Source organism: Malus sylvestris, chromosome 10 (genome assembly GCF_916048215.2).
Source record: "Malus sylvestris chromosome 10, drMalSylv7.2, whole genome shotgun sequence".
NCBI classification, from domain to species: domain Eukaryota; kingdom Viridiplantae; phylum Streptophyta; class Magnoliopsida; order Rosales; family Rosaceae; genus Malus; species Malus sylvestris.
Window position 1 is genome coordinate 18,853,334 of NC_062269.1, and position 25,051 is coordinate 18,878,384.

Sequence of the window (25,051 nt, forward strand, 5' to 3'; positions counted from 1 at the left end):
ACAAAATTAGGTAATAATTTCTCATACATTGCTCAATTGAGGTGTTTGAATATACCAACGTGGCCTACTCAACCCCACAAACATCCCCATATTTTTAGAAACTTTTTTCGATCACCCACGCGCCGGCCAATGCATGGCCAGACACGCCGCCACGCGCATGCATGTGCCTAGCACACCAAACGAAATTCCTCACTAGGCATATTCTCTTAATCTTCAATCCGCAGTAAAATCTCATAAAACTCCTGGTAAATAGTACAAGGAGTTGTGGTCGTCATAGAACGCCATTTCTTCCGAGTACCCAACCTTAAACGACGAAGCATCTCAATCGGATTAGCAGCAACCTCCGGCTGATAACGAGACAAATCAGTAAACCTCTTGTAGTACTCATTAGCTGTCATCTTTCCCTATTTAAAGTGCGTGAATTCTTGCTTCTTGCGATCTATATATTCTGGAGGAATGAATCTCTTCTGAAATAACTGCTTAAAAATTTCCTAATCAACAGCTTCCTCTAGTGATAACTAATAAGACTCTTGTCTCCACTAGGATGCAGGCTGCTCACTGCTGATTCGTGGTTGCTCCCAATTCTCAATTGTTGCCACTTTTTGAGGATCCACCAGAATACCTTAAGCTGATATAACATGTCCCAAAAATGCTACTTGATCTAGCCAAAATTGGCATTTGCTAAACTTAGCATACAACTGGTGCTCCCTCAATTTCTTCAACACCAAAGTGAGATGTCGAACATGCTATGATTTAGAATTAGAGTACACCAGAATATCATCAATGAAAACAATGACAAACCTATCTAAATATTACTAGAATACTCGATTCATCAAATCCATAAAAGATGCAGGTGCATTAGTCAACCCGAATGGCATCACAAGAAACTCATAATGACCATATCGAGTCTTAAAAGCTGTCTTAGGGACATCCTAACTTCTGATCTTCAATTGATAATAACCAGACCTCAAATCAATCTTAGAAAACACACAAACGCCCTGAAGCTAATCAAATAAATCATCTATACGCGGCAACGGATAACGGTTTTTAATTGTTACCCGATTCAATTGTCTATAATCAATACATAGCTTCAAAGTCCCGTCTTTCTTCTTCACAAATAAAACTGGAGCTCCCTAGGGTGAAGTACTAGGCTGAATAAAATCCTTATCAACTAATTCCTGCAATTGGATTTTTAATTCCTTCAATTCAGTATGAGCCATTCGATAAGGAGTTAAAGATATAGGTTCAGTACATGGAAGCAAATCAATAATGAACTCCATATTTTGGTCTGGTGGCAATCCAGGTAAATCATCAGGGAATATATCAGGAAAATGCCTGACCACACGAACATTCTCCACACTATTAGGAGTATTATCATTCAACACTACATGAGCCAAATATCCCTGACAACCTTTCTCTAACAACTTTTTAGCTCTTATGGCAGAAATAACACCATGTCTCACCCCACTACGCTCGCCCATAAATGTAGCCTCAGGCAATCTAGGACGATAGAAAGTAACTGACTTCCTGTAGCAATCTATATTGGCACGATTATAATGCAACCAATCTGTGCCCAAAATAACATCAAAATCAACAATATCTAACAGGATGAGATTAGCTGGCATAACTACATCATCCACTAACACGGGACATCCTGAATATACACAACTAACATAACATCTCTCCCCTCTAGGCATCGCAAACTCTAAATCATACCCAAGAGGTGTAGGATGAGGTTGGGTCATCTGAGCGAACATATGAGAAATAACATAATGCGTAGCATCATAATAAATTAATACTCTAGCAAAATGACCAAGAACATTCAACGTATCCATGATCAAATCAGGATTTTTTTTAGCATCCTGCAGTGTTATGTGGTGAATACATCCCTGAGCTTGTTGTCGTCCTCCACGATTTCTGCTAGTCTGCCCACTACGACCTTGCACATTACGCCCCTGGCCTGGCTGATTAGACTGCCTCGATGATCCTGCACTACTAAAAGTAACCTCCATATGCTGGGATTATCCTCCAAGGTACCATTGTGATCCATCAGTTGAATACGGCGGATACGACGTATAACCTCCAAGATACTGAGGGTAACCACTCTGCTGATACAAGTCATGCGGATATTGATACTACCATGCAAAATAAGGAGCTACATCGCCCTGGTAATGATAAGCACCTCCGCGACCCGTCTGACCATAACTACAAGATCCTTGAACTTGATGGCTCGGCACTGGTGGTGGCAAATTAGGCTGTTGGGGCCTCTGCTGATTCTAAGGACAATACATAGCCCGATGCCCCAATTGACCATAGGTAAAACATCTTCTAATACCCTGCCTGCACTCCCCAAAATGTCGGCTATTACATCTACAACAAAACGGACTACCAGAACCACCAAAATCTCTATGCCTCTGAAAACGAGAACCTCCAGAAAATCTACCACCTCTCATTTGCCCAATGGAACTCATACCCCCGCTAAAAGAATTAGAACTAGTGCCACTCCTCTTAAAACTTTGAGTCTTACGAGGTCCCTAAGATGATTGACCCTTACCTTTATCATCTTTCTTCTTCTGGTTGTCTTCTCTCTCCTCACTCTCACTAGGCATATTCTCTTAATCTTCAAACCGCACAAAACTCCTGGTAAATAGCACAAGGAGTCGTGGTCGCCATAGAACGCCATTTCTTCCGAGTACCTAACCTGAAACGACGAAGCATCTCAACCGGATTAGCAGCAACCTCCGGTTGATAACGAGACAAATCAGTAAACCTCTTGTAGTACTCATTAGCTGTCATCTTTCCCTGTTTAAAGTGCGTGAATTCTTGCTTGTTGCAATCTATATATTCTGGAAGAATGAATCTCTTCTAAAATAATTGCTTAAAAATTTCCTAATCAGCAGCTTCCTCTAGTGATAACTGATAAGACTCTTGTCTCCACCAGAATGCAGGCTGCTCACTGCTGATTCGTGGTTGCTCCTAATTCTCAACTGCTGCCACTTTTTGAGGATCCACCAGAGTACCTTGAGCTGATATAACATGTCCCAAAAATGCTACTTGATCTAGCCAAAATTGGCATTTGCTAAACTTAGCATACAACTGGTGTTCCCTCAATTTCTTCAACACCAAAGTGAGATGTCGAACATGCTATGATTTAAAATTAGAGTACACCAGAATATCATCAATGAAAACAATGACAAACCTGTCTAAATATTACTAAAATACTCGATTCATCAAATCCATAAAAGCTGCAGGTGCATTAGTTAACCCGAATGGCATCACAAGAAACTCATAATGACCATATCGAGTCTTAAAAGCTGTCTTAGGGACATCCTCACTTCTGATCTTCAATTGATAATAACCAGACCTCAAATCAATCTTAGAAAACACACAGGCGCCCTGAAGCTGATCAAATAAATCATCTATACGCGGCAACGGATAACGGTTTTTAATTGTTACCCGATTCAATTGTCTATAATCAATACATAATCAATACATAGCCTCAAAGTCCCGTCTTTCTTCTTCACAAATAAAACTGGAGCTCCCTAGGGTGAAGTACTAGGCTGAATAAAATCCTTATCAACTAATTCCTGCAATTGGATTTTTAATTCCTTCAATTTAGCATGAGCCATTCGATAAGGAGTTAAAGATAGAGGATCAGTACCTGGAAGCAAATCAATAATGAACTCCACATCTTAGTCTGGCTGCAATCCAGGTAAATCATCAAGGAATACATCAGGAAAATGCCTGACCACACGAACATTCTCCACACTATTAGGAGTATTATCATTCAACACTACATGAGCCAAATATCCCTGACAACCTTTCTCTAACAACGTTTTAGCTTTTATGGCAGAAATAAAACCATGTCTCACCCCATTACGCTCGCCCATAGATGTAACCTCAGGCAATCTAGGACGACAGAAAGTAACTGACTTCCCGTAGCAATCTATATTGGCACAATTATAATGCAACCAATCTGTGCCCAAAATAACATCAAAATCAACAATATCTAACGGGATGAGATTAGCTGGCATAACTACATCATCCACTATCACGAGACATCCTGAATATACACAACTAACATAACATCTCTCCCATCTAGGCATCGCAAACTCTAAATCATACCCAAGAGGTGTAAGATGAGGTTGGGTCGTCTGAGCGAACATATGAGAAATAACATAATGCGTAGCATCATAATCAATTAATACTCTAGCAAAATGACCAAGAATATTCAACGTACCCATGATCAAATCAGGATTATTCTGAGCATCTTGCAGTGTTATGTGGTGAATACATCCCTGAGCTTGTTGTCGTCCTCCACGACTTTTGCTAGTCTGCCCACTACGACCTTGCACATTACGCCCCTGGCCTGGCTGATTAAACTGCCTCGATGATCCTGCACTACTAGAAGCAACCGCTACGTGCTGGGATTATCCTCCAGGGTACCATTGTGATCCATCAGCTGAATACGGCGGATACGACGTATAACCTCCAAGATACTGAGGGTAACCACTCTGCTGATATAAATCCATATGAAATAGTATGTAAGCCGGAGTCACATAATGTGACCTGTACGGCTGAGTCTATAGCTCCTCAACTAGTTCTCTGCACATAAGTCAGAACCACCTAATGTGATCTGTATGACAGGTTGGGTGTAAATAAATACACTTAAGTGCTACGGTCATGTGAAGGCTGTGCAAAGTATCGCAGGTCACCTACGAGTCGGAACCACCTAATGTGGTATGTACGATAGGCTAGCACCTGCCTTGGATCCAAGGTAAGCGTGTGATGTGGGAGGTGAACAATCACATGAAGGCTAGGCCCTGTCCTAGGGCGAAGCACTAACACCGGAGTGCAGGACAATGAGCTATAAATACATCTCAACACGATCATACTCACTACCATCAATATACTCACTTGAAGCTTACCTGAGCGTTCGCAACGTTAAGCAACAATATATATATACAGAGAGCTTAAGGGGAGGGATCCCCATTTTTTGAAAAAAATGGGGATTAGGTGTGGGGCCCACTTCACATCTAATTTCATCGATCCGAACAGTCTATTTTGTTAGTCTCGATTCATAGACCATCCTTACAAAATATTAGCTAAATTGGAAATGTTTAAGACATCTAATTGGGTTCAAGGAAATGAACGAATACTTTGTTATATAAGAAAATATGAAATTTGATATTGATAATTAAATAGGCAAATGGTTTCGGATTGAATTGAATTTTTGTAAGGATGATCTATGAATTGAGACTAACAAAATAGACGGTTCGGATCGTTGAAATTTGATGTGAAGTGGGCCCACACCTAATCCCCATTTTTTTCAAAAAATGGGGATCCCTCCCCTTAAGCTCTCTGTATATATATATATATAACCGTACTAATGCATAATCAAACGTAGAGCATTTGACATGGCATTTCAAAATATCAAATCATTTAATTATGTTTTCTGGGAAAAATACCAAGTATATGTATATATATATATATATATATATATATATATATATATATATATATATACTGAAAACCAAAAGGCCACTCACTGATATGTAAAAGGGTCACAACCCCCGAACCTTGCTTGACTGCGCTCTTCCTCTGGATAGGTCTCACCTATATGTGAAACAACTATTTAAATGTCATTTTTAAGCACATAAACAAAACTAGGTAATAACTTCTCATACATTGCTCAATTAGGGTGTTTGAATATACCAATGTGGCCTACTCAACCCCATAAACATCCCCATATTTTTAGAAACATTTTCCTATCACCCATGCACCAGCCAAGGTGACACACCCCGACCCAGAGGATCAAGGCGTGCTGGCCGCCACGTGAGCGTGACGTAACCAAAAGTGCGACACGGAAGCAAGATATAACAGAAAATGAAGGAATTCAAACCAATCTCTAGTAGAACCACCTACTAGAATAAAAGGATGAGTTATAAGGTAAACACATAAATTCAAAGCATAGGTTTAAGTGCAGTCAAGTAGGACCAAAATAAAATACATCACCCGCAGGTGAGTCCTACATGCAGAACGTCTGTCAGAATGCCGAAAAAGACCTCGAGAGCCACCAACCGCTAACTAGAACCTGGAGGGGCGCAAAACAAAGATGAGTAGGTCAGTAAAATCAAAGATTTTCCGAAACATTTCATTTAAAACATTTCTAACCCCTCACCGTAAAACCTGTATACTTTCCCAGAAAAATAGTATATAAACATATATATACACATATCATCAAAACTCAGCTCATATCCATCAACATAACATCTCAGAAATAATATGCCACACCATGCCAAATATAATCAGAAATGCATCAATATCAATCAGGTGAAATAATAAATCAACCGGAGACCCTACAATGGTCATGTACGGCTGATTCTAAAGCTCAACATCCCACTCAGCCGGAGTCACCACAGTGACCTATACAGCCCTGCCGGAGTCACCAACTGTGACTTGTACGGCACTACACTGCACATCACTCAGAACTACGTATAGTAGTCTGTACGATGAAAGGTGTATAAATACGCTCTAGTGCTTCTCTCATCAATCATCAGCGCGCATAACTAAGGTCACCCACTAGTCGGAATCACATCTAGTGATCTATACGACTAGCATGTCGAAACCCTCACATGGTTTGTACGACATCCACCTACTTGGATCCAAGACGAGCGTGCGGTGTGGTGAATAATAATATAAGCACTAACACCTAGGGTGCAGGTTATGAGCTTTCAATGCAATTCTCATAAAATAACTCATCTGAATAATATAAAAACTCACATGTGCGTCCACCGCGTCAATTAACATATATATGCATCAATTATCAAACTAAATATCTCAACATTTGCATGCATGGCAATTTAAATCATAATTTCCATATAAACGCATTTTCTGGGAAAAACAGTTGTATATAGGTAATACGAAAACAAAACTGCCCACTCACTGATAAGTCGATGGGTCGTAACCCCCGTGACGTCCCTGGATGCGCTCGTCCTTGGGATAAGTGTCACCTATATGCGAAACAACTATAAAAACGTTAATTTAAACACATAACCAACAATTCGAAATAACTTTTCATATGATGCTCAAATTGGGTATATGAATATACCACATCGACCTTCTCGACGTCACGGACGTTGAGAAATTTTTAGATTAATTTTTTGGTGTCACACGCGCCCCCACGCACCAGGGAACGCAATGACACACGCGCCCCCACGCGCGTCATCTTCCCCAGCCAGTCGCCGAACTGGTTTTTCCGGCGGCCGGTTTCCGGCCAAACTTGTAACTTCTTGTTCTCCTTCGTTTCTCAACCATTTTCTTCGAATTTTATATCAAACTGAAACCCCAACCATGAAGAATCACGATGGACTAGTTTTAGGGTCTAAAATTCACTATATTTTACCTGGGGAAGCACGATAGTTCGGGAAACTTTGAGGACTTCGTTCTCGGTCCTCCGACGTCCAATTATCACCAACGAAGCACTCCGAGGCTCGTGAGGATGTCCTTAAGCTCATTGTGAGCTTGAAATTCCCTGAAACGTAAGATTTTACGTGTGCATGAACAGTGCATAATTTCGGGGTTAGGGTTTCCCGACGATCCCGAGGGTTTCACTTCCTAAAACTAGTACCAATCAACTCAGAACATCAAGAGGGTGAAGATTCATACCTTATTTGCTTCGATCCACGAAGTTTTGGAGGGTTTTAGTTGATGTCGTACGTTTATGGGGGAGAGAGAGTCAGAGAGAGTCGTGAGGGAGGAGAGAGAGGGAAGGTACGGGGAAGAGAGCAGGGAGAGTTGACTGTGTGTGGTCCAACCAAACATACACACAAATTTTAATCCCTAACCACACAAAAATACATTCCAAATAAATCCAACTTAAATTATTTTCTCCAAAAGCTTAGGAACCATGAAAAATTCAAAACATAACACACACATACCTTAGTAACGTCAAGGGTAGTATCGTCATTTCACGCTCCTGATATAAAAATCCTGGGACGGGCTGTGACACAAGGCATGGCCAGACGCGCTGCCACGCGTAGGCACATGCCTGGCACACCAAACGGAATCCCTAACGGCGTTAGGGAATATTTCATTAATTAAAGGAATATACCGTTAAATTTACCTGACGCTGTTAGTCGCCGTTAGGAATATTCCGTCAAAGTTGACGGAATATTTGTCTTCTTCTCCGGTGAGTCACCGGATTCCGTCGTCGTCGCCAGAAACTAGGAAACCTTCAAACCATCATTTCTCACTCATTTTAGCACCAAAATCCATGAAATTTATATCAAAATGAAGCTTAGGACTAGAGGAACACTTCCTTACGACTTTGGGGACCTAAAACCAACGGAATCTCGCCAGAAAAATCTTGATAATTCGGCCACCTCTGCAACTCGCCAAAACTAAGCCTCCCAACGTCGAAAACCTTTCAAAATCCTTCCCTAAGCTTCGTGAAGCAGTCCTAAGGCTCATTAGAACCTTAAAATTCAACGAAACCTCCATAATCACGATGGAGCCACTGTGCACCACATCGTGGTTTCTTGGTTCACGAGTTCCCGACATCCTCACGTCCAACCAAGAGTATAGTTGAGTTCGTAAGGTTACAAGGAAGGTGATGATGGTATCCACAAGCTCAATCCGTGAATGGAGAGCTAGATTAGAAGTTGTCCGTAAAGGTTGTACGGACAGATGAAAATGATCGAGAGGGAGAGAGAAAAGAAGTCAACGGGAGAGTGAGGGTGTGTGAGTGTGGTCCAGTTTGTAGCCAATCAAACAAAACCTTAAGTCCTTTAGTTCTAATTGGGTCCAATTAATTAGGAATAGAACTAATTGATCCCTTTTCTTGGCCCAATAATACAATCTCAACTCAACGCACAAGGGCATAACCGTCACTTCACGCTATCGAGGATAAAGTATTTCGGGACGGGTTGTCACATTACCTACTTTCATTGTAATTATTTGTTTGTATTATTTATTTGTTTGCTACTTTCATTATAATTATTTGTTTCTATTATTTATTTGTTACCTACTTTGATTATAATTATTTGTTTGTATTATTTATTTGTTACCTACGTTCATTATAATTATTTCTTCTTCCGCATTGTGTAGAAACTTCAAGCACAAGCTTGGTATAATGCCAAAAGCAAAAGCAAAAACAAATCTTTCACCCGGTGGGAATGTTGGAATATTATCAAAGATTGTCCTAAATTCAGAGTTGTGTCTGTCGGTCTAGAAGTTTTCATGAACAGCACCCCTCTACACTCTACACCCGATCATGCCTCGCATATTGATGAAGATGACGCAGAAGAAGTGTCTAAAACGCCCCCCTGAACAAGCGTCAGGGTCGACCCGTTATCCAATTAGGCCTCAAGGTAAGAAGGCTTCAAAGAGAAAATGGAGTGCTCCCAAGAATGATTACGCAAAGTATATGGAAGAACTTGCTCGCCAAGGTGAAATGACTTTGGCGCAGGAAATGGCGAAATTTGAGGCTGATAAGGCTAAAGAGGAGGTAAAAGCTGCAGCTGTTGAGAGAGCATTTTAAGCTAATAAGAGGGAACGAGAGCTACTTAGGCAAGAAAGAGAACATGTTAGAGAAGAAAGAATGGCTCAACTAGATCGTGAATTATGAACATGCCTTTAGAAGGAAAGTCTCCAAATTCTACGTCCAATGCATACAATTGATGCTTCCAATCATCCCAGGAAAACCTTGGATCTCGGCCTTTTTCAAAAGCCATTGCAGGTCCATGTTAGTAGGTTTCCGGAGATACTCTGCGTGTAGATAGATTCGATTGCTCCGCAAAACCTCATCAGAGACTCAAGAATGGTTGAATGCCCCATCCTCACTATGTTATCCACTTGGTCTGCAGATACTCCATATGCAAGCATCCGCATTGCAGCAGTAATTTTTTGCTTAGGAATGAGACCCATAGCACCAAAAGCATCCTTCTTTTGCACAAAGTAAGAATCATGGTTACAAACAGCAATCATGATTTTGTTGAACAAATGTCATTCCATTATAAAACAACGTCTGAAGTACATATCAGGGAATGCACTGTTACAGACAAAATAATCGTCTAAGAGCTCTGCACCTCGTCATTGCCTGCTTCTATCAAGGTTTCCGGAACGACTAGGCCTGGAGATCTGAGCTACAGCTTGGATGACTCGACGGGAATGTGAGGCTCTAGCCATTCTTGCTTCATCATCTCTCCTTCTAAGCTCTTCATCCTCTTCCATCTCATTTTGGGTCACTTGGAGATTGAACATTCCTTCTGATTGGTTAAACAATTCTTCCTCTTGCTGCTCGATTTCCCACATCATCCTTGAGGAAGAAGACATTGTAAGAAGGAAGCAGAAACTATGAATGATGATACAGATTTTGATTTTGGTGAAGAAAGAAGCAGAAACTATGAATAATGATAGAGATCTTGAGAAAATTGGTGTGAGATTTCAGATGATGGATGATGGATTATATGGAGGATTCATAAAGGAGTAGGTTGTAGATAGTGCCACGTGGCATGCCGTCATTCATTAAAAATCTGATCGAAATCTATCCTAAAAGATTCTTAAAAGGTAACGACATGTGGCACGATGGCATTGGATAAAAATCTTATCGAAATCCATCACCAATAATTATCTTTTTGGATAATGACACGTGGCGCAACGAGAACGATTTAAAATTTGATCGAAATCTATCCTAAATTTTTTTGAAAAGGTAACGACACGTGGCACAACGGCATTGGATAAAAATCTTATCGAAATCCATCACCAATAATTGTCTTTTCGAATAATGATACGTGGCGCAACGAGAACAATTAAAAATCTTATCTGAAATTACAAATAAAATTATTTTATTATTATTTTTTTAAATAATATTTTATTGCCTATTGCCAGGGCTATTCAAGTGCAATGATGGAGATGCAAAAGACAGTTATTGTTCATTAAGGGTTGTTACTGTTCACTAGGTGGATTAAATAATGAATAGCCTAGGGGGGTTATCACGGTGGAGTTGCTCTCATCATTTGTTAATAATTTGTGCTTCGGCAAGTTTGTTGCAGGATGGATTGAGGCAAGAGGCTTTTTTTCTTTTTTTTTTTTGTTGTGAGTGGTTGATTGTCGGGACGCCTTCGAAAAGAAATATCGTCATGAACTCCTTCCTACTTTAGGACACTTCATGTATTGATGTGCTCGAAAAATTGACCCACCAAAGTTTCTAGCCTCCGTCGAGCACACACCAATTCCTTCCTCGTCCCAACCTTTCTTTCTTGCAGATCTCACACCCTACCCACCAATATTTATTTATTATTTTAAATTACTTTTTTTTTTCAAAATTTTAGTAATTAATTAAATAGGGGGTTTAAAGTCGTTTCCAAGAGGATAATATGCCATTAATATTTTTATTAAAAACTAGTGAGAGTACAAGACAGAAGAATAAGCATATCAACACTCACATAGTAATGTTAGCATATGGACTTGAGAACGAAAGGACAGAGACGATCCAACAAATTATAACGACATCTGGGCTATATGCAAGTAGCTACCCCAAATCTAATTGGATCTAATTAACTAATGTAATAAAATAATCTTAATAGACATTTGGATTCCTTAGCAAGTGGATTTTTTATTTTTTATTTTTTATTTTTTGAAGTGTAGAAGTCAAAGTAGTAATTAATTAGTCGTAATTGGTATGCTAAGATTTTTTTCATCAATTGTAAACAATATTCTTGTAAGGATAATGTTTGACTACTCACTGAAGAGTACCAATATACTAACTTTGTTTAAAAAACGATACGTGTCCATGTTAAGTCATAAGCACCAAACTAAATTGGTTGCCAAATATTCACTATTCTATTATCCAAACACTCTTCTTCTCCCTTGCCTAGCCTTCCATCTCCAACGAACATCATTCACCGCACTCTGTCTCTTCTTCGGTGACTCATCCTCAATCATCTCTGCTCTGATGACCCAAGCCCACTCCATCTCTTCTCTAACAACCACTCCCAATGTCTCTCTTCTCCAACGACCCACCCCCACTCGGTAAAATTCAGTTATGAAAATCTCCCAAGTTAGAACTTGTGGAAGATAATAGGATTGGATGTTTGAAGTTTTTTTATTTAGAATTGCAGACTTATTATGAGAGAGAGAGAGAGAGAGAGAGAGAGAGGAGATGAAGGGGAGGAGGGGTGGTGGAAGGGGTGGGGGGTACCGATCGGCAAGGACGATGGTGAAGAGGAAAGCCTGACAATGGTTGGGGGGGGGAGAAAAACGAAGTTTAGATACTAGAATAGTGAATGTTTGGCAACTAGTTTTAGTTAATTTTTTTGTCGGTTAAAAAGAACTCGTGTCAGTTTATAATTGCTCCACATAACAAAGTCAGTATATTGGGTACTTCCCAAGCATTTCCCCTCATGTAACACTTATTATTTGTTAATAATTTGTGCTTCAGCAAGTTTGTTGCAGGATAAATTTAGGGGAGAAACGTCTTTCAAATAGTCTATATAAAATGGCGATTTTATCTTTTTTAGATATATCATGTATAAGTCACATGAGTAAGTTAACAGAAAATTGGCTGTTTGTAATGAGTTTATGGACTTTTTAAAAAAAAAACATAATACATATAACTTAATTTTCACTCGAATAATAATTCAGAGACTAAATTGACAGCTAGTTTTAGTTAAGTTTTTTTGTCGGTTAAAAAGAACTCGTGTCGGTTTGTAATTGCTCCACATAACAAAGTCAATATATTGGGTACTCTCCAATGAATACCCAAGCATTCCCCCTCTTGTAACACTCATCATTTGTTAATAATTTGTGCTTCGGCAAGTTTGTTGCAGGATGGATCTAGGGGAGAAACGTCGTTCAAATAGTCTATATGAAATGGCGATTTTATCATTTTAGATATGTCATGTGTAAGTCACATGAGTAAGTTAACAGAGAATTGGTTGTTTGTAATGAGTTTATGGACTTAAAATCTAAATTTAACGGAATTGGCTGTTTGTAATGAGTGTATGGACTTTTAATAAAAAAACATAATACATATAACTTAATTTTCACTCGAATAATAATTCAGAGACCAAATTGACAGCTCATCTAGAAAAAAAAATTAAAACTAAAAACTTACCATACGGTTTCGCATAAATTAAGAAGAAAATTAAGGTTGACAAAAAATAAAAAAAGAACTTACCAAAAAAATTGAAAACATACGTAGAGAGAGCCGTCATTACAAACCCTAGAAACAATGAGAGCAACCTTATTTCCCGCCACATATTCCCCCTGTCGATGTGTATGAAGATGTCGGAGCATCCATTCCACGCCCTCTTTCAAACTTTTGCAAAAGTCTCCAATTCGATTCAAACCCAACTCTCGAATCTCATCGCCCACTCTCACGAGCCATCACCCACCGCCCAAAAACGCCTCCTCTCTTCCTCCTCCAAAGTGGCAGGCTCATCAGACAATGGCTCCGCCCAATCCCAGCCTAAAGATATCCTCAGCACGAAAATGGTACTATTGCTCGTCTATAATCTTCAAACTCACTCATTTGCAGTGTTTTTGTTCTTAAAGTTGCAGCCCTTATTGGACATCCATGTTTATCTTATGAGATATGGATAGTACGGAAAGTATTCGATAAAAGTCCTCAACGAGAGTCTGATGCGGATTTGTACGTATCAAATACAAATATCAATGCATGTGGCTTCTTCTCTAATTCGAATAGAGTGAATCCTATTGAAATATGATTTTATCTGGCGCTTTTGTTCGGTGGATTGTGTACGTAAATGTAGGGTTCGGGTGAGGTTTTGTGGTTGCAGCAACTTAGGATCGGCTTAATCGCTGACTGGGTTGAATCGTTTTCTTGTTATTATCATCATTAATTCTATAGATAAAGGGAAAGATGGTATAGTTTTTTTTTGGGGAATGTATGCAGGTTTGGTTTATAGGGTTTAGCTTCTGAGAAGGCCACCTATATTGTGACTCCTCTTTCACTTCTTGCAGTCCATAGTTAGCTTCCATGACGTTTTCAAGCCATATTATTCAGTCAAAAGTTATTTAGGATTTCAAAACGAAATTGAATTGTTGGTAAATCTTAATCGATTCCTTATATTCAGGGAAAATCGGTTTCTCCTTTGACTAAAGAAGAACTCGGAAGATCCACTTGGACGTTTCTTCACACTCTTGCTGCTCAGGTAAAGGAAATAGTTTGTAGTAATTATCCAACGTGCTGTAAATTTGTTTAGTATTGTATGTGTGATTACCCTCATCTGGGCTAGGTACCTAGTCTAACTACTTGCTAAAAAAACCAGATTGCTAGAAAATTACTATTTTACAACTGCTTCTTCTGCACTTGATCACAACACTTCTTAAACAATTAGTTGATCCACGATTTATGTTTCGTCTTTCATTCCCTTTTCGTTTGTTTTGAGAAATATATCGATCAATTCCAATTCTTTCCTTTCTATTGATTCTTTTCCAATCGAGATGTATGGATCCATGGGTCTGTGTCTATATAGATCTTGTTCATGGATTAACGAAAATGTGCAAAAGCTCTATTTGCCTCTGCCATTCTCTGAGTCTCTTCCTTTTTGTGCATGGCATTGCAACTCCCAAAATGATATTTAGCTATTAGTTGTTTAATGTAGATTAACTTCGTTAAGACCTTTTCGAAATTTTCAGTATCCAGATAAACCGACAAGGCAACAGAAGAAGGATGTAAAGGAACTGGTATGCTACTCTCTCTCTCTCTCTCTCTCTCTCTCTCTCTCTCTCTCTCTCTCTCTCCCCATATAAATATAAACATACACAGAAAATTTTATGCACTCTTACTTTCTTATTTCTTTTGGATGGAGTCTCATCAGAATTTTAAGTGAGTTATGCAGAGAAAAACAAAACGAAATTTCTTTATATATTTTTGCAGATGATTTTGTTCGTAATACGCGGGCATGTTTAGTTCTGAAACTGATATTTCACGATGTAGAAGAACTATATTAGGCAGTCGGACCAACTGATTTTGATGGTACCGTGCAGATGTCGATATTATCACGGATGTACCCCTGCAAGGAATGTGCAGATCACTTTCAAGAAATTCTGAGGTTCAAAATTTCATCTTCGTTTCAACTTAGCTCATCATTTTAGTTTTAATCTAGTTCCTCGTAGTAGTTCTCAACTACGTCATAGGGTCATTTGCTATTAAATAATTAAATGTGATTCAAATGCTGCAGTCGTACGATGCCCCTCTAGTATAATTGTGAACTTATAGATGTATACGTGTTTGGCAGATCAAATCCTGTACAGGCTGGATCGCATGCTGAGTTCTCCCAATGGCTGTGTCATGTGCATAATACAGTTAATAGAAGGTAAGTTCTGTAACTGTCCTGGTTTGTAATCACAGAAACCGGATAATGTTTATATTCTAGCAAATTTTATTCTTTTGAGATCTAATATGCGGAGTTGATGCAGCCTTAACAAACCGGTGTTCCCCTGTGAACGCGTTGATGCACGCTGGGGCAAGTTAGAGTGTGAACAGCGTGCTTGCGATCTACTAGGAATTACCGGAGATTTTGGCGACAATGCATTTTAAGTACTTTGTGGACTAGGGTTGAATGATTAGAGTGGATGGTATTATTGCACAAATCACTGATTGTAATCAACTTCCATATAAGGAATTTCATGAGTTGCAGATAAAATTCATATTTATAGGACCATTTACATCTTTTAAATCCTCTCATTATTAGCAAACATTGTCATGCTATTATCAAGCTATGCACAAAGAATCCAACAAAGCGAGATTAGTCCAACTTGATCTCGCTACATGTCCTTACAGTTGATTATAAATAGCACAACGCATACTTTGCGGTTTTAGTAGTTATGCTCTGATGGATGTGACATCTCGTAAAAATGGAACTTAGTTTTAGATTGTGTCCCCTCGTGGGGAGATTGTGCAAGGAACTCAGATGATAGATTAAATAAATAACAAATGAGTCTTTCGGTTCAAAATAATTCACATCACAATATCCTTACTTATGTTTTCGTCATTAAGTTGATATTATTTCGTCACCTCTATGGTTGAATTTTACCGTCAATTTAGTGATGGCCATCACATTTCCACCCTTAGCTGGAAGGCTAATTTGGTCGAGATGTGTCGGTTTGGTATAGCGAACGTCCTCATGAACTTTTGACAAATCGGTCAAAATTATGAGCTTTGCTTGATGAAACAATGGTCTAGAAAACCAGCCTTTCAACCAGATTCAAGGATCCTAACTTTCGAAAGTAAAGAACCCAAAGGCATATGGACAATATGTGAGAACCAACTATTTGAACATAACCTTACTCATGGTCATCACGGCAGTAATAAACATTGATAAGAACATATCTTTAAAAACACCTCATCCGAGACCATCTGCTTCTTCGAAAAATAACGAAACGACAGAAAAAAAAACTCCCACAAGAGTAGTGTGACAATTTGACTACTGATCTAAACCCTCAGTTAGATTATGTGCCATGTTGGCTATTAAACCGTACGGAATGGCGGGGCCTCGACAAATCTCAGAATGTAGGCAGTTTCATATACAGGCCGCAGTCGTGGGATCAGTTGAGCATCTAAGTATGCAACACAGGAAAAACACCAGACGGATAGGTCACTGCACGAAATGTAAACCTTGGCAACTTTGTAAAAATAACGCTATAAAAGTAAAGAAAAAGACTTGCGGATGCCTTAGGAGAAGGCATTGGTAATTGTACCTATAGCTGAGAGCAAGACAACGATTTGCCCGCTGATAATGCTGAAGCATGTGCTTGTTCACGTAGCGGCTGCAGAGGACGTCCTTACAGCACAAACATAGCCAGTTCTCATTGGGGTGCTGGCATCTAGTATAATACGAAAACTGTTCCCCCAGATTAAAGACGTTAGGTATGATTCAGGAATCAGGCGCTTGGACTTTTATCAATGTAAAGCATAAAGAATCAACAGAAGCATGCTACACATCTTTGTATTTCAACTATTTCAAGATTTTATTCCATGACAAAACTTTGAAATTTTCTTTCGTTTGAAGTTCTTTTTTTTATCAATGGCACTTGGAATAAACAAGCAAAAAACACTTTAAGAAAAGAATGATCGCCTTCGAACTAGGCCGAGTTTCCTTTCTATCCCTATTACAACTAAGCAACGATGGTACAAAAGTTCAAATTGGTGATATGGTCTTCTGCGAAGTACACAAAATACATTCAATGTACTCTACGGATTGAGGGTAGGGTATTAGTACATCGATACATAATTTAAATGTGGGAATTTGTCCTCTAAAAAAGGAAATATTGAATGAATTGATCGTAAATTATAAGATTTTACGATTTTTGTCGCCTCTATAAGGAAGATACTACAGTTCATTTAAACTAGTACACCATCATGCTGTAGATGAGGCACCTCGATCATCACACTTTCAACAATTAGCTACGAATACGGATGCAACTCCCCCTTGCTAACCGAAAAAAGAATGTAATTAAGATTCCTTGTGGGTAAGAATTTTTTAGTTTTTATCTTATTTTTGCATATCTTACCAAGCTACCAGCCAAGGGGGATCGAACTCGGGACTTCGGGTGCAAGAGTATATGCTCTTTAAGTAAAAATATTAAGTGATCAGAAGCTGAATTAAGAACTGGGTAAACTTGGCACAAATCAATCAACAAACAATTAAAAAAAGAAAAGATCAAATCTCAGAGAAGAAAAAAATAGGAACCTATTGCAGGCAGTATCAGGAGTGGGAATGTGAGCGAGATTAGAGGACAGGGAAGCAAGGTGATCGCATGATGCTCGGGCTTCGACCCAACCCGATTCAGCTCCATAAAACAATTCTTCCTCATTTTCTCTGTGAACAGATTCGCCTTTGTTTTCAAGCAGCCATATATTTATCTAGGGTTAATTACAGATTCGCCTTTGAACTTTTACAATATCATTTCGGATTTTGCTACATATGTTGATACCCCGATCACGAGAAGGTCCTTCGTAGGGGAACCAGATTAAGAGGGTTGTGAGAGGAGGGTGAGAGAAAAAATGGGTCAGGGTAACGCTCATGAAAGTTGTATGAGTTGGCTATGACTTAGGGCAAAGCTGCACACCTCATCAAACTATCTATTTGAGATTATTTTAGGACGGACGACCAATAGCTGACAATGTAAAACGTTTATACATGTTAAGGAGGAAGAGATATGAGTGATCAATTGTACAGGGAAATTTTATTTAATCCCATGCAACCTCTTTTTACCCCCAACTTTAAAATTTTGAATATTAATTGTCTATTTTACCTTATTACGTAATTACTATTAAGTACAAAATAAAATTAATAATAAATCTCAAATTTATCAATAAACCCAAACACTATAATTAAACCCTACAATTGAAAGCTTTTCGGAAAATAAATGACTAAGAGTGCTGCATGGCATGATATGATTCTCGAGTCGAGGAATATGTGAATTGCCTTGCGATTAGTATCAGTACATCACTTTTGGGATTATCCCAGTCTGTTGCTTCATCTTTGGCATTTAAGTATCAAAGTTGTGTTCGAATGGAGATGGTAAAGTTGAGTTCTCTCGAGAAATTTTAAATGGTGTCAGAATTCGCGTTCCATTGGGGCCATCACGGGATTTGCTGTTGCAATAGTTTTCACATGGAGGCTGCTTAGATCACCCAGTGGACCACAAAGAAGGCAACCAAAGCAGCAGGCACCTGCATGTTGTGAAAATTTCGTGGTGAAGTTATGGAACCTCTGGGTTTTACTTTTAGATGTTTCTATACTTCACGATTAAAACTGCTAAGCTTCAAATGTTCAATAATGGCTAATAATTGGTATATGATACCCTGTGAAATAATTTAATATCCCGAGAATTTGTTTGATTTTTATAGGGGTGATGGGTGACAATTTGAATCAACCAATTCACCCTTTTAAGCTTATCTGTAGGTAACTTGTCCTTTACTCGGAGTAGTCCTTGAGGAAAGTACCCCAGAGGAACTTCAGGTGGTCTACTTTTCTTTCCAGCAACATCTTTCCGATAGAAGTTGTAATTGAAAAAGGATTACCATTGCCTTTTAACATTGTTCCTGGCAGAAACAAGTAACTGTGAGTTACTCAGTGTTGGAAGTACTCTTGGAGATCACAGAATTTTGTGATTTGTATCTCATGAAAAGAGTTCTCAATGATGAAAGTGAAGTGCGTGCAAGCCCCTGCCTCAATCATTTTACTTGTTTGTATGAGTGCATTTGAATTCAATCATTTTACAATTGAAAGCTTTTCAGAAAATAAAGGACTAAGTGCATGGCTTGATATGATTCTCGAGTCGAGGAATATGTGAATTGCCTTGATATATATATATATATATATATTTGTTCATCTACTTTGCTTGAATAAAATAATTGAGAATAAAGCTATTACATTTTTCATTCTTCGAAAAAAAAAAAACTTTGAAGCAATTGTTGAAGAAATGGGTGTAAAAATAAATTCACATATTGAATTGGGTTTATAGGGGTATATTAGGTATTAAATTTGGGTTTAAAGAGATATTAATAGTTTAGTTAAAAATCAAATGGGTGCAAAGAGTAAGTTGGGTGTAGAAATATGTTAGATGAGTTTAAATAAAATTTCCCTATAATCAATAACTAATTATATCAATCGATTTTCAGTTCTTCTCAAGCAAATATTGATTTGAGAACGAAGAAAAATCTAACCAATAGGTTTGATTTCGATGGGTTTTCAATTTTTTCAAAAGTGACCTAATGGCTGGCCTATACCTACACTTGCATGTGATTACTACTTATGTCTACTTTTGTAATAAAAATCACTAGTTGACCTCAATTGACACTCTGTTTGGGCCCAAAATGATGGTTTGGGCCGAGTTTTATTCTCGGCCCGAAAGGTCTTACGAAAGGTTATTGTGGATCGTCTAGTTCATGGGCTTCTTAGCCTAGGTCGCCCAAGTCTTGCTGCAAGACGAGTAATTGAATCCTGGCACAATAAGGAGTCTCGGCAAGATAAAGATATTGATAACCCAGAAGTGAATGTGGCTTGATAAAGGACTGGGTTCAAAGTCATAGTGAAAATATGACTGGTCGAGATAGTGTTTAATTAGAATAAGAAGTCCTAATCCGAGTAGGGTTTTAACTCGATCCAGAGAGGACCTGATGCTATAAATAAAGGAGGCTGTGCATTATTCAAGTCTCCCTCCAATTCAACACACAACTGCCCTGCGCAAATTCTCTCCACAACCTTGAGATTTTTTCTTTTCTCTTTTCGCCTACACACCTTCAGTTTGGATAAACAGTACTGTGAAGGCCACTGGTGATATCTTCAGTTGGCATAAACAGCATTGTTGCCGTAGAATCAGCCGGTCTCGCAACATCTTCAGTCGACATAGACAGCACTGCGTCGAGGGCGACTGGTTATCTATCCAAGTCTCGGTCGAGAAGGATTTCCGAATCCTTATTGGTCGAGGTCATCTCATTAGCCTTCTCGGTGAAGTGAGGTGTTACAGTTTATTGGGCTCGGCATATTGCACGTCGAGTTATTTTATGATTGGATACTCTCAAGTGGGATTTAGAGTTCGGCACTTTGATGGCCGAACCACGTTTACTGTTAAGACTTATATCCGCTTTGAGTATTTGTGCCCTTACACTTTGGTGTCGATTTAGCGTGAGTTTACTCTGACGAATACCATCACTGTGACCAGATCTGACGACGACGATTTGTGAACTTCGTAAGAATAATAGCCTTGTCTTCAGGTTCGAGAACCCAAGAGGCCGAGACGTGTTCCTTCCTCGGTTGCAATCGCAAGACAAATAAGTTAGTTGTGCACCTAACGCAACATCAACACATTTTACTCCTCAGCCGACGAGTTGGCAAGCCCTGTATTCAACCGAATGACGTAGTTAGCTCATAGATTACTCGGCCTACGCACCACGTAGGCTTGGTAGTTTTTAGGGTCAACACACTTTTTAAAGATTTTAATGACTAGTTTGAAATATAAAAAAAGTTTTCAAGGACTAATATGAAAAAAAAATCTCTCAGTTTTGTGCTAAAACTTGTAACTATACCTTAGAGGTGGGTCCGGGTACGGTTACCGTACCAAAACTCCATACTGATTACCATACCAAACTTTTAGTTTGGCAAAATTCATTATCATTACCGTATCAAACTTTTGGTATGCCAAATAGTTTGATTGGCATGGCATGGTAATGATAAGGAAATTGTTATTAGCATTCTAAAAATCTCATTATACACTCCTCACAAATGTATTTTTCTTTCTAATTATAGAGCGTTTGGAGTGCCAAATGAAATTTTTAGAGTGCTAATAACAATTCCTTAATGATAATTGCCACTTTGTTTTGTACTACTTTTTTGGGCTAAAATTTGATTTTTTTTTCCAACCCAATTTAAGGGCAAAACTTTTTTTTTTGTACTTTTATCTCATTATTGTAGCCTAAATTCATAGATCATTCATCATTCACAATTCACACATAATAAATCAAATGATGCATCAAGATTCATGGTGGAAATTAAGGTTACCAACCAAATCAAATAGAAGTTCCCAATCCAAATAAAAGTTAAAGTTTCAAACCAAAGCAAAATTGAAGTGGATCTAAACTTCAAAAAATAAAAATATACTGTATGTTACATTTTAAAACATAAATGATGAGTTTTGTAAAATCAAATCAACAGTCTAGATTTTATTTAAGGTGTGATCAAATCTTAGAACAGTCTACAAAATTTCAGAGGCCAAACACTTCATCAAAGGCAAGCTAAGGGTGATAAAGTAATATATAGATATATCATATATTAAAAATACATTATATAATTATATATCTTTTGACCAAAAAAAGAAAAAAAATTATATTATTTTTCGGTACGGTAAGGTAATAGCGTAGTAATAGTATCAAATACCAATATCGTATCATAAAATTTCGGTTTGATACAATACTGTCCATTACAGATTGGCACAAAATTAATATAGTACGGTTATCGATTCGGTTGGTATGGTAATTTGACAAAAAATTTCAAGCCTAACTATACCATTTCTCTACAAGATCCGGGTCGGATTGTTTAAAGTAGGGTTATCCAAGCTCTGACCCGGCCAGATTACCTCCGTGCTTTCTGAAGCTAGGGTTTTGACTCTCCCTACTATATATACCAACTGCAAACCAAAGTCCTCCTGCACGCCCCCCTGAGTGAATCCGCTGCGACCGCCAGAGCTTCTGCTTCGGCCGACGAAATCATGGGGCACTCGAACGTCTGGAACTCCCACCCTAAGAACTACGGCCCTGGATCCCGTACCTGGTAACTCATTTTTCAACCCTACTAATTTGATTCATGATTTCAACTTTCTTTGTTAGTTTTTTGAGATTTATCTGTGTTACTGCTACGTATTCAGTTTGCCGAAAAGATTGTGTTTTCTGGGGTATTCGAATCTCATCATTTTTGGGTTGTAAAATCTTTCATGCTGCTTTGTGGGTTGCGGATTTTGATTTACCAATTGGATTTAATTATCGTCCCTCTCTTATGTCAAAAGAGCAATTTGACAAAGTTTGGTTCTGTTTTTTTGGTGTGGATGTGTTGAATGCTTTGAACGTTTTTTTGTGTATCTACATTTCGGATTGAGTTCCGATTCGATGCATTTTTGGGTTTGTGTATTCGTGCATTTTTGTGCTCTGATTTGATGTTTGTTTTGGGTTTGCTTTTGTTAAAATTGTTATTGAGTATGCTTACTTTGGTTCCTTTGTACAGTCGCGTGTGTGGAAACCCTCATGGTTTGATCAGGAAGTACGGCCTCATGTGCTGCAGGCAGTGCTTCCGCAGCAATGCCAAGGAAATCGGCTTCATCAAGGTAAAGGCTTCGAGAACCCTTAGCTACTGATCGTGTTCTGATTCCGTTTACTGAGCTGAGATTACACCGTTTCCACAATGTAATTGGGTTTCATTTTTCAAACTTTTTGTTTGCAGTACCGTTAAGTGGCTGATATTCAAACATTCCAGGAGTTGATGATTTGGCCCAAGATGAGTACTAGTAGTAGTGGTTTCTGAGTTCTCATCAACTTTTAAGAAGATATTTTTGTTTTAGCTGATCTGCTGTTGAACTTGAATTGGTTGTCAGACTTAAGAATATTTGTTATTAATGAATTAAAGTTTGATTTATGTTCTCTTTTGTGTGGTTGTTTGTTGTTTCTCTTGGTTCTTTTCTTGGTCATCTCGAGTTGCTTGCTTAGCAATGCTTGGTTCCGAAGAGATTTTTGCTTAACAATCTATCTATTATTGAACTTGAAACTGGCCGTCAGTGGTTATCCACATTCTATGTGTAGTGTTTGTTTTGAAAGCGATGTACTGTGTTCTTGCTATGTTCTTTAGGCTGTAGTTATGATGCAGACTAAAGTAGTTTAAGCGGATGGGAAGGCTTGAGGAAACACATGAGGATTTGACATATGATCACCCCTTGCACTTGCTTTAATTGCAGAGGAATTCATTGCTTTTATGGTTGCCTCTACCAAAATTTAGTAATCTATCAACAGTGGCAAGATGAATGACATTACCATTTCATTTCTTATCAGATTAATTGGTTGAAATTTTAGATTATTTGGTTGAAATTTGAAATATATTTTAGATTGCATTGGCGAAGATTTGTAGTAGTCCATAAAATGAATACTAATCTGTAGGAAGTGAAATTAAAAAAACTGTTATGTTGATTTAGTAAGAATTGTTTTGAAGTAAGAGAAGTTGAGATTTCATGTGCTGATTTGATTTCATCAAAACAAGTTTGATTAACTAGCGAAGCGAACCCAGTAGACCATGGGTGCTTCTATTGTTCTTTTCACATGTTATATAGGCGCTCGAAATATGTTCTAACAAAAGAAATGTGCTTTTACAAAATTGGTGTGCATGAAATATTTTGGAGCGTTTGATAGTTTTTATTTTATGTTATATTTGTTTGGACTTAATATTACACCATCGGCTTTGTGCACAAGGCTGTTATGTGAGAGTTGGTAATTTTCAACTATTGTTGAAGGATAATATTGTGATTTTAAATCATTTATCTTTTAGACCATCTCCAACCCTTAGGTTAAAATTAAAATAAAAAAAATCAATAAAATTGAAGTTTTAATCCAGAAATAGCTTTTTAGCTTTGTTTGTATCATACTTGACCAATTCCGAAACTACTGAGCACCAATCAACATTATACCGTCAAGGATCCAGAAGAGTTTTTGTCCAACCAGGAGGCCAATCACAGCGCGACACGTGTCGACATTAGAAGCGCGACACGTGTCGACATCAGAAGCGCGACACGTGTCGAAGTCAATCACAACACGACACGTGTCAATATTAAAATGAAACTAGAAACTCTCTTCTATAAATAGAGATCGTTCTCTTACAATATTTCTGAATGCCATTTGTACTAAATCATTCACTAGTACTTACAAAAAGAGAGCTTGAACCTATGTGTAAACCGTTCACAATTAATGAGAACTCATCTACTCCGTGGATGTAGCCAATTTGGGTGAACCACGTACATCTTGTGTTTGCTTCTCTGTCCCTATCTATTTACATACTTACCCACACTAGTGACCGGAGCAATCTAGCGAATGTCACAAACTTAACACTTTCTGTTGTACCAAAGTCCTCGCTGATTTTGTGCATCAACATTTGGCACTGTCTGTGGGAACGACACTTATTCCCACTCTTTTCAGCTTTGTCAAGCTGGTTTCTACCATTCGTACTTTCTTTTGACCAGGCATCCCTCTCTAACATGGGGAGCGAATGAGGCTACAACACACAGAATGACACCCCTTTTGCACCTAGTGCGAAGCAACGAAAGAAGGAAGGAAAGAGGGTTGCTCTTCAAGCTAAAGTCGATGAGCTAGAAGCTCAGAACAACAAGATAGCAATGAAGAATGAGGTCCTCTAGGAGCAGTATGAGAATCTATTTGAGACGCTTCACGAAACTAGGCATACTCAAACACGCGAGCTCGTTGCCCCTGTGGACATCAACCATTATCTGGGTGCCCTCCAACATGGAGGGTCACCTTTCTTCGACA

The 25,051-nt window shown here is 38.5% G+C and overlaps 3 protein-coding genes and 1 long non-coding RNA gene across 5 annotated transcripts; 2 read left to right on the plus strand and 2 right to left on the minus strand.

Annotated features, from left to right (window-relative positions):
• Window positions 1–6,010: 6,010 nt before the first annotated feature.
• LOC126587531 (uncharacterized) lies at window positions 6,011–7,670 on the minus strand. Its single transcript, XR_007611116.1, has 3 exons — window positions 7,406–7,670; window positions 6,947–7,013; window positions 6,011–6,094 (listed from the first exon to the last, which is right to left on the minus strand). It is a non-coding gene; the product is annotated as an uncharacterized LOC126587531 (long non-coding RNA).
• A 5,490-nt stretch (window positions 7,671–13,160) lies between these two features.
• Window positions 13,161–15,692, plus strand: LOC126584844 (FAD-linked sulfhydryl oxidase ERV1-like). The gene is made up of 6 exons (XM_050249214.1): window positions 13,161–13,497; window positions 14,100–14,177; window positions 14,665–14,712; window positions 15,016–15,080; window positions 15,267–15,344; window positions 15,448–15,692. Exons 1-6 carry the CDS (start codon window positions 13,276–13,278, stop codon window positions 15,566–15,568), a joined length of 612 nt encoding a protein of 203 aa, XP_050105171.1. The 5' UTR covers window positions 13,161–13,275; the 3' UTR covers window positions 15,569–15,692.
• Window positions 15,693–16,293: 601 nt separating this feature from the next.
• LOC126584289 (uncharacterized) lies at window positions 16,294–19,073 on the minus strand. The gene is made up of 4 exons (XM_050248724.1): window positions 18,955–19,073; window positions 17,721–17,849; window positions 16,729–16,854; window positions 16,294–16,628 (listed from the first exon to the last, which is right to left on the minus strand). Exons 1-4 carry the CDS (start codon window positions 19,071–19,073, stop codon window positions 16,499–16,501), a joined length of 504 nt encoding a protein of 167 aa, XP_050104681.1. The 3' UTR covers window positions 16,294–16,498.
• Window positions 19,074–22,135: 3,062 nt separating this feature from the next.
• LOC126584568 (40S ribosomal protein S29) lies at window positions 22,136–23,159 on the plus strand. Of its 2 annotated transcripts, XM_050248904.1 has the most exons (3): window positions 22,136–22,304; window positions 22,752–22,851; window positions 22,968–23,159. In XM_050248904.1, exons 1-3 carry the CDS (start codon window positions 22,243–22,245, stop codon window positions 22,974–22,976), a joined length of 171 nt encoding a protein of 56 aa, XP_050104861.1. In that variant the 5' UTR covers window positions 22,136–22,242; the 3' UTR covers window positions 22,977–23,159. The 2 variants fall into 2 exon arrangements, with proteins under 2 accessions (XP_050104861.1, XP_050104860.1); XM_050248903.1 differs by having other exon boundaries at window positions 22,752–23,159.
• Window positions 23,160–25,051: the final 1,892 nt, after the last annotated feature.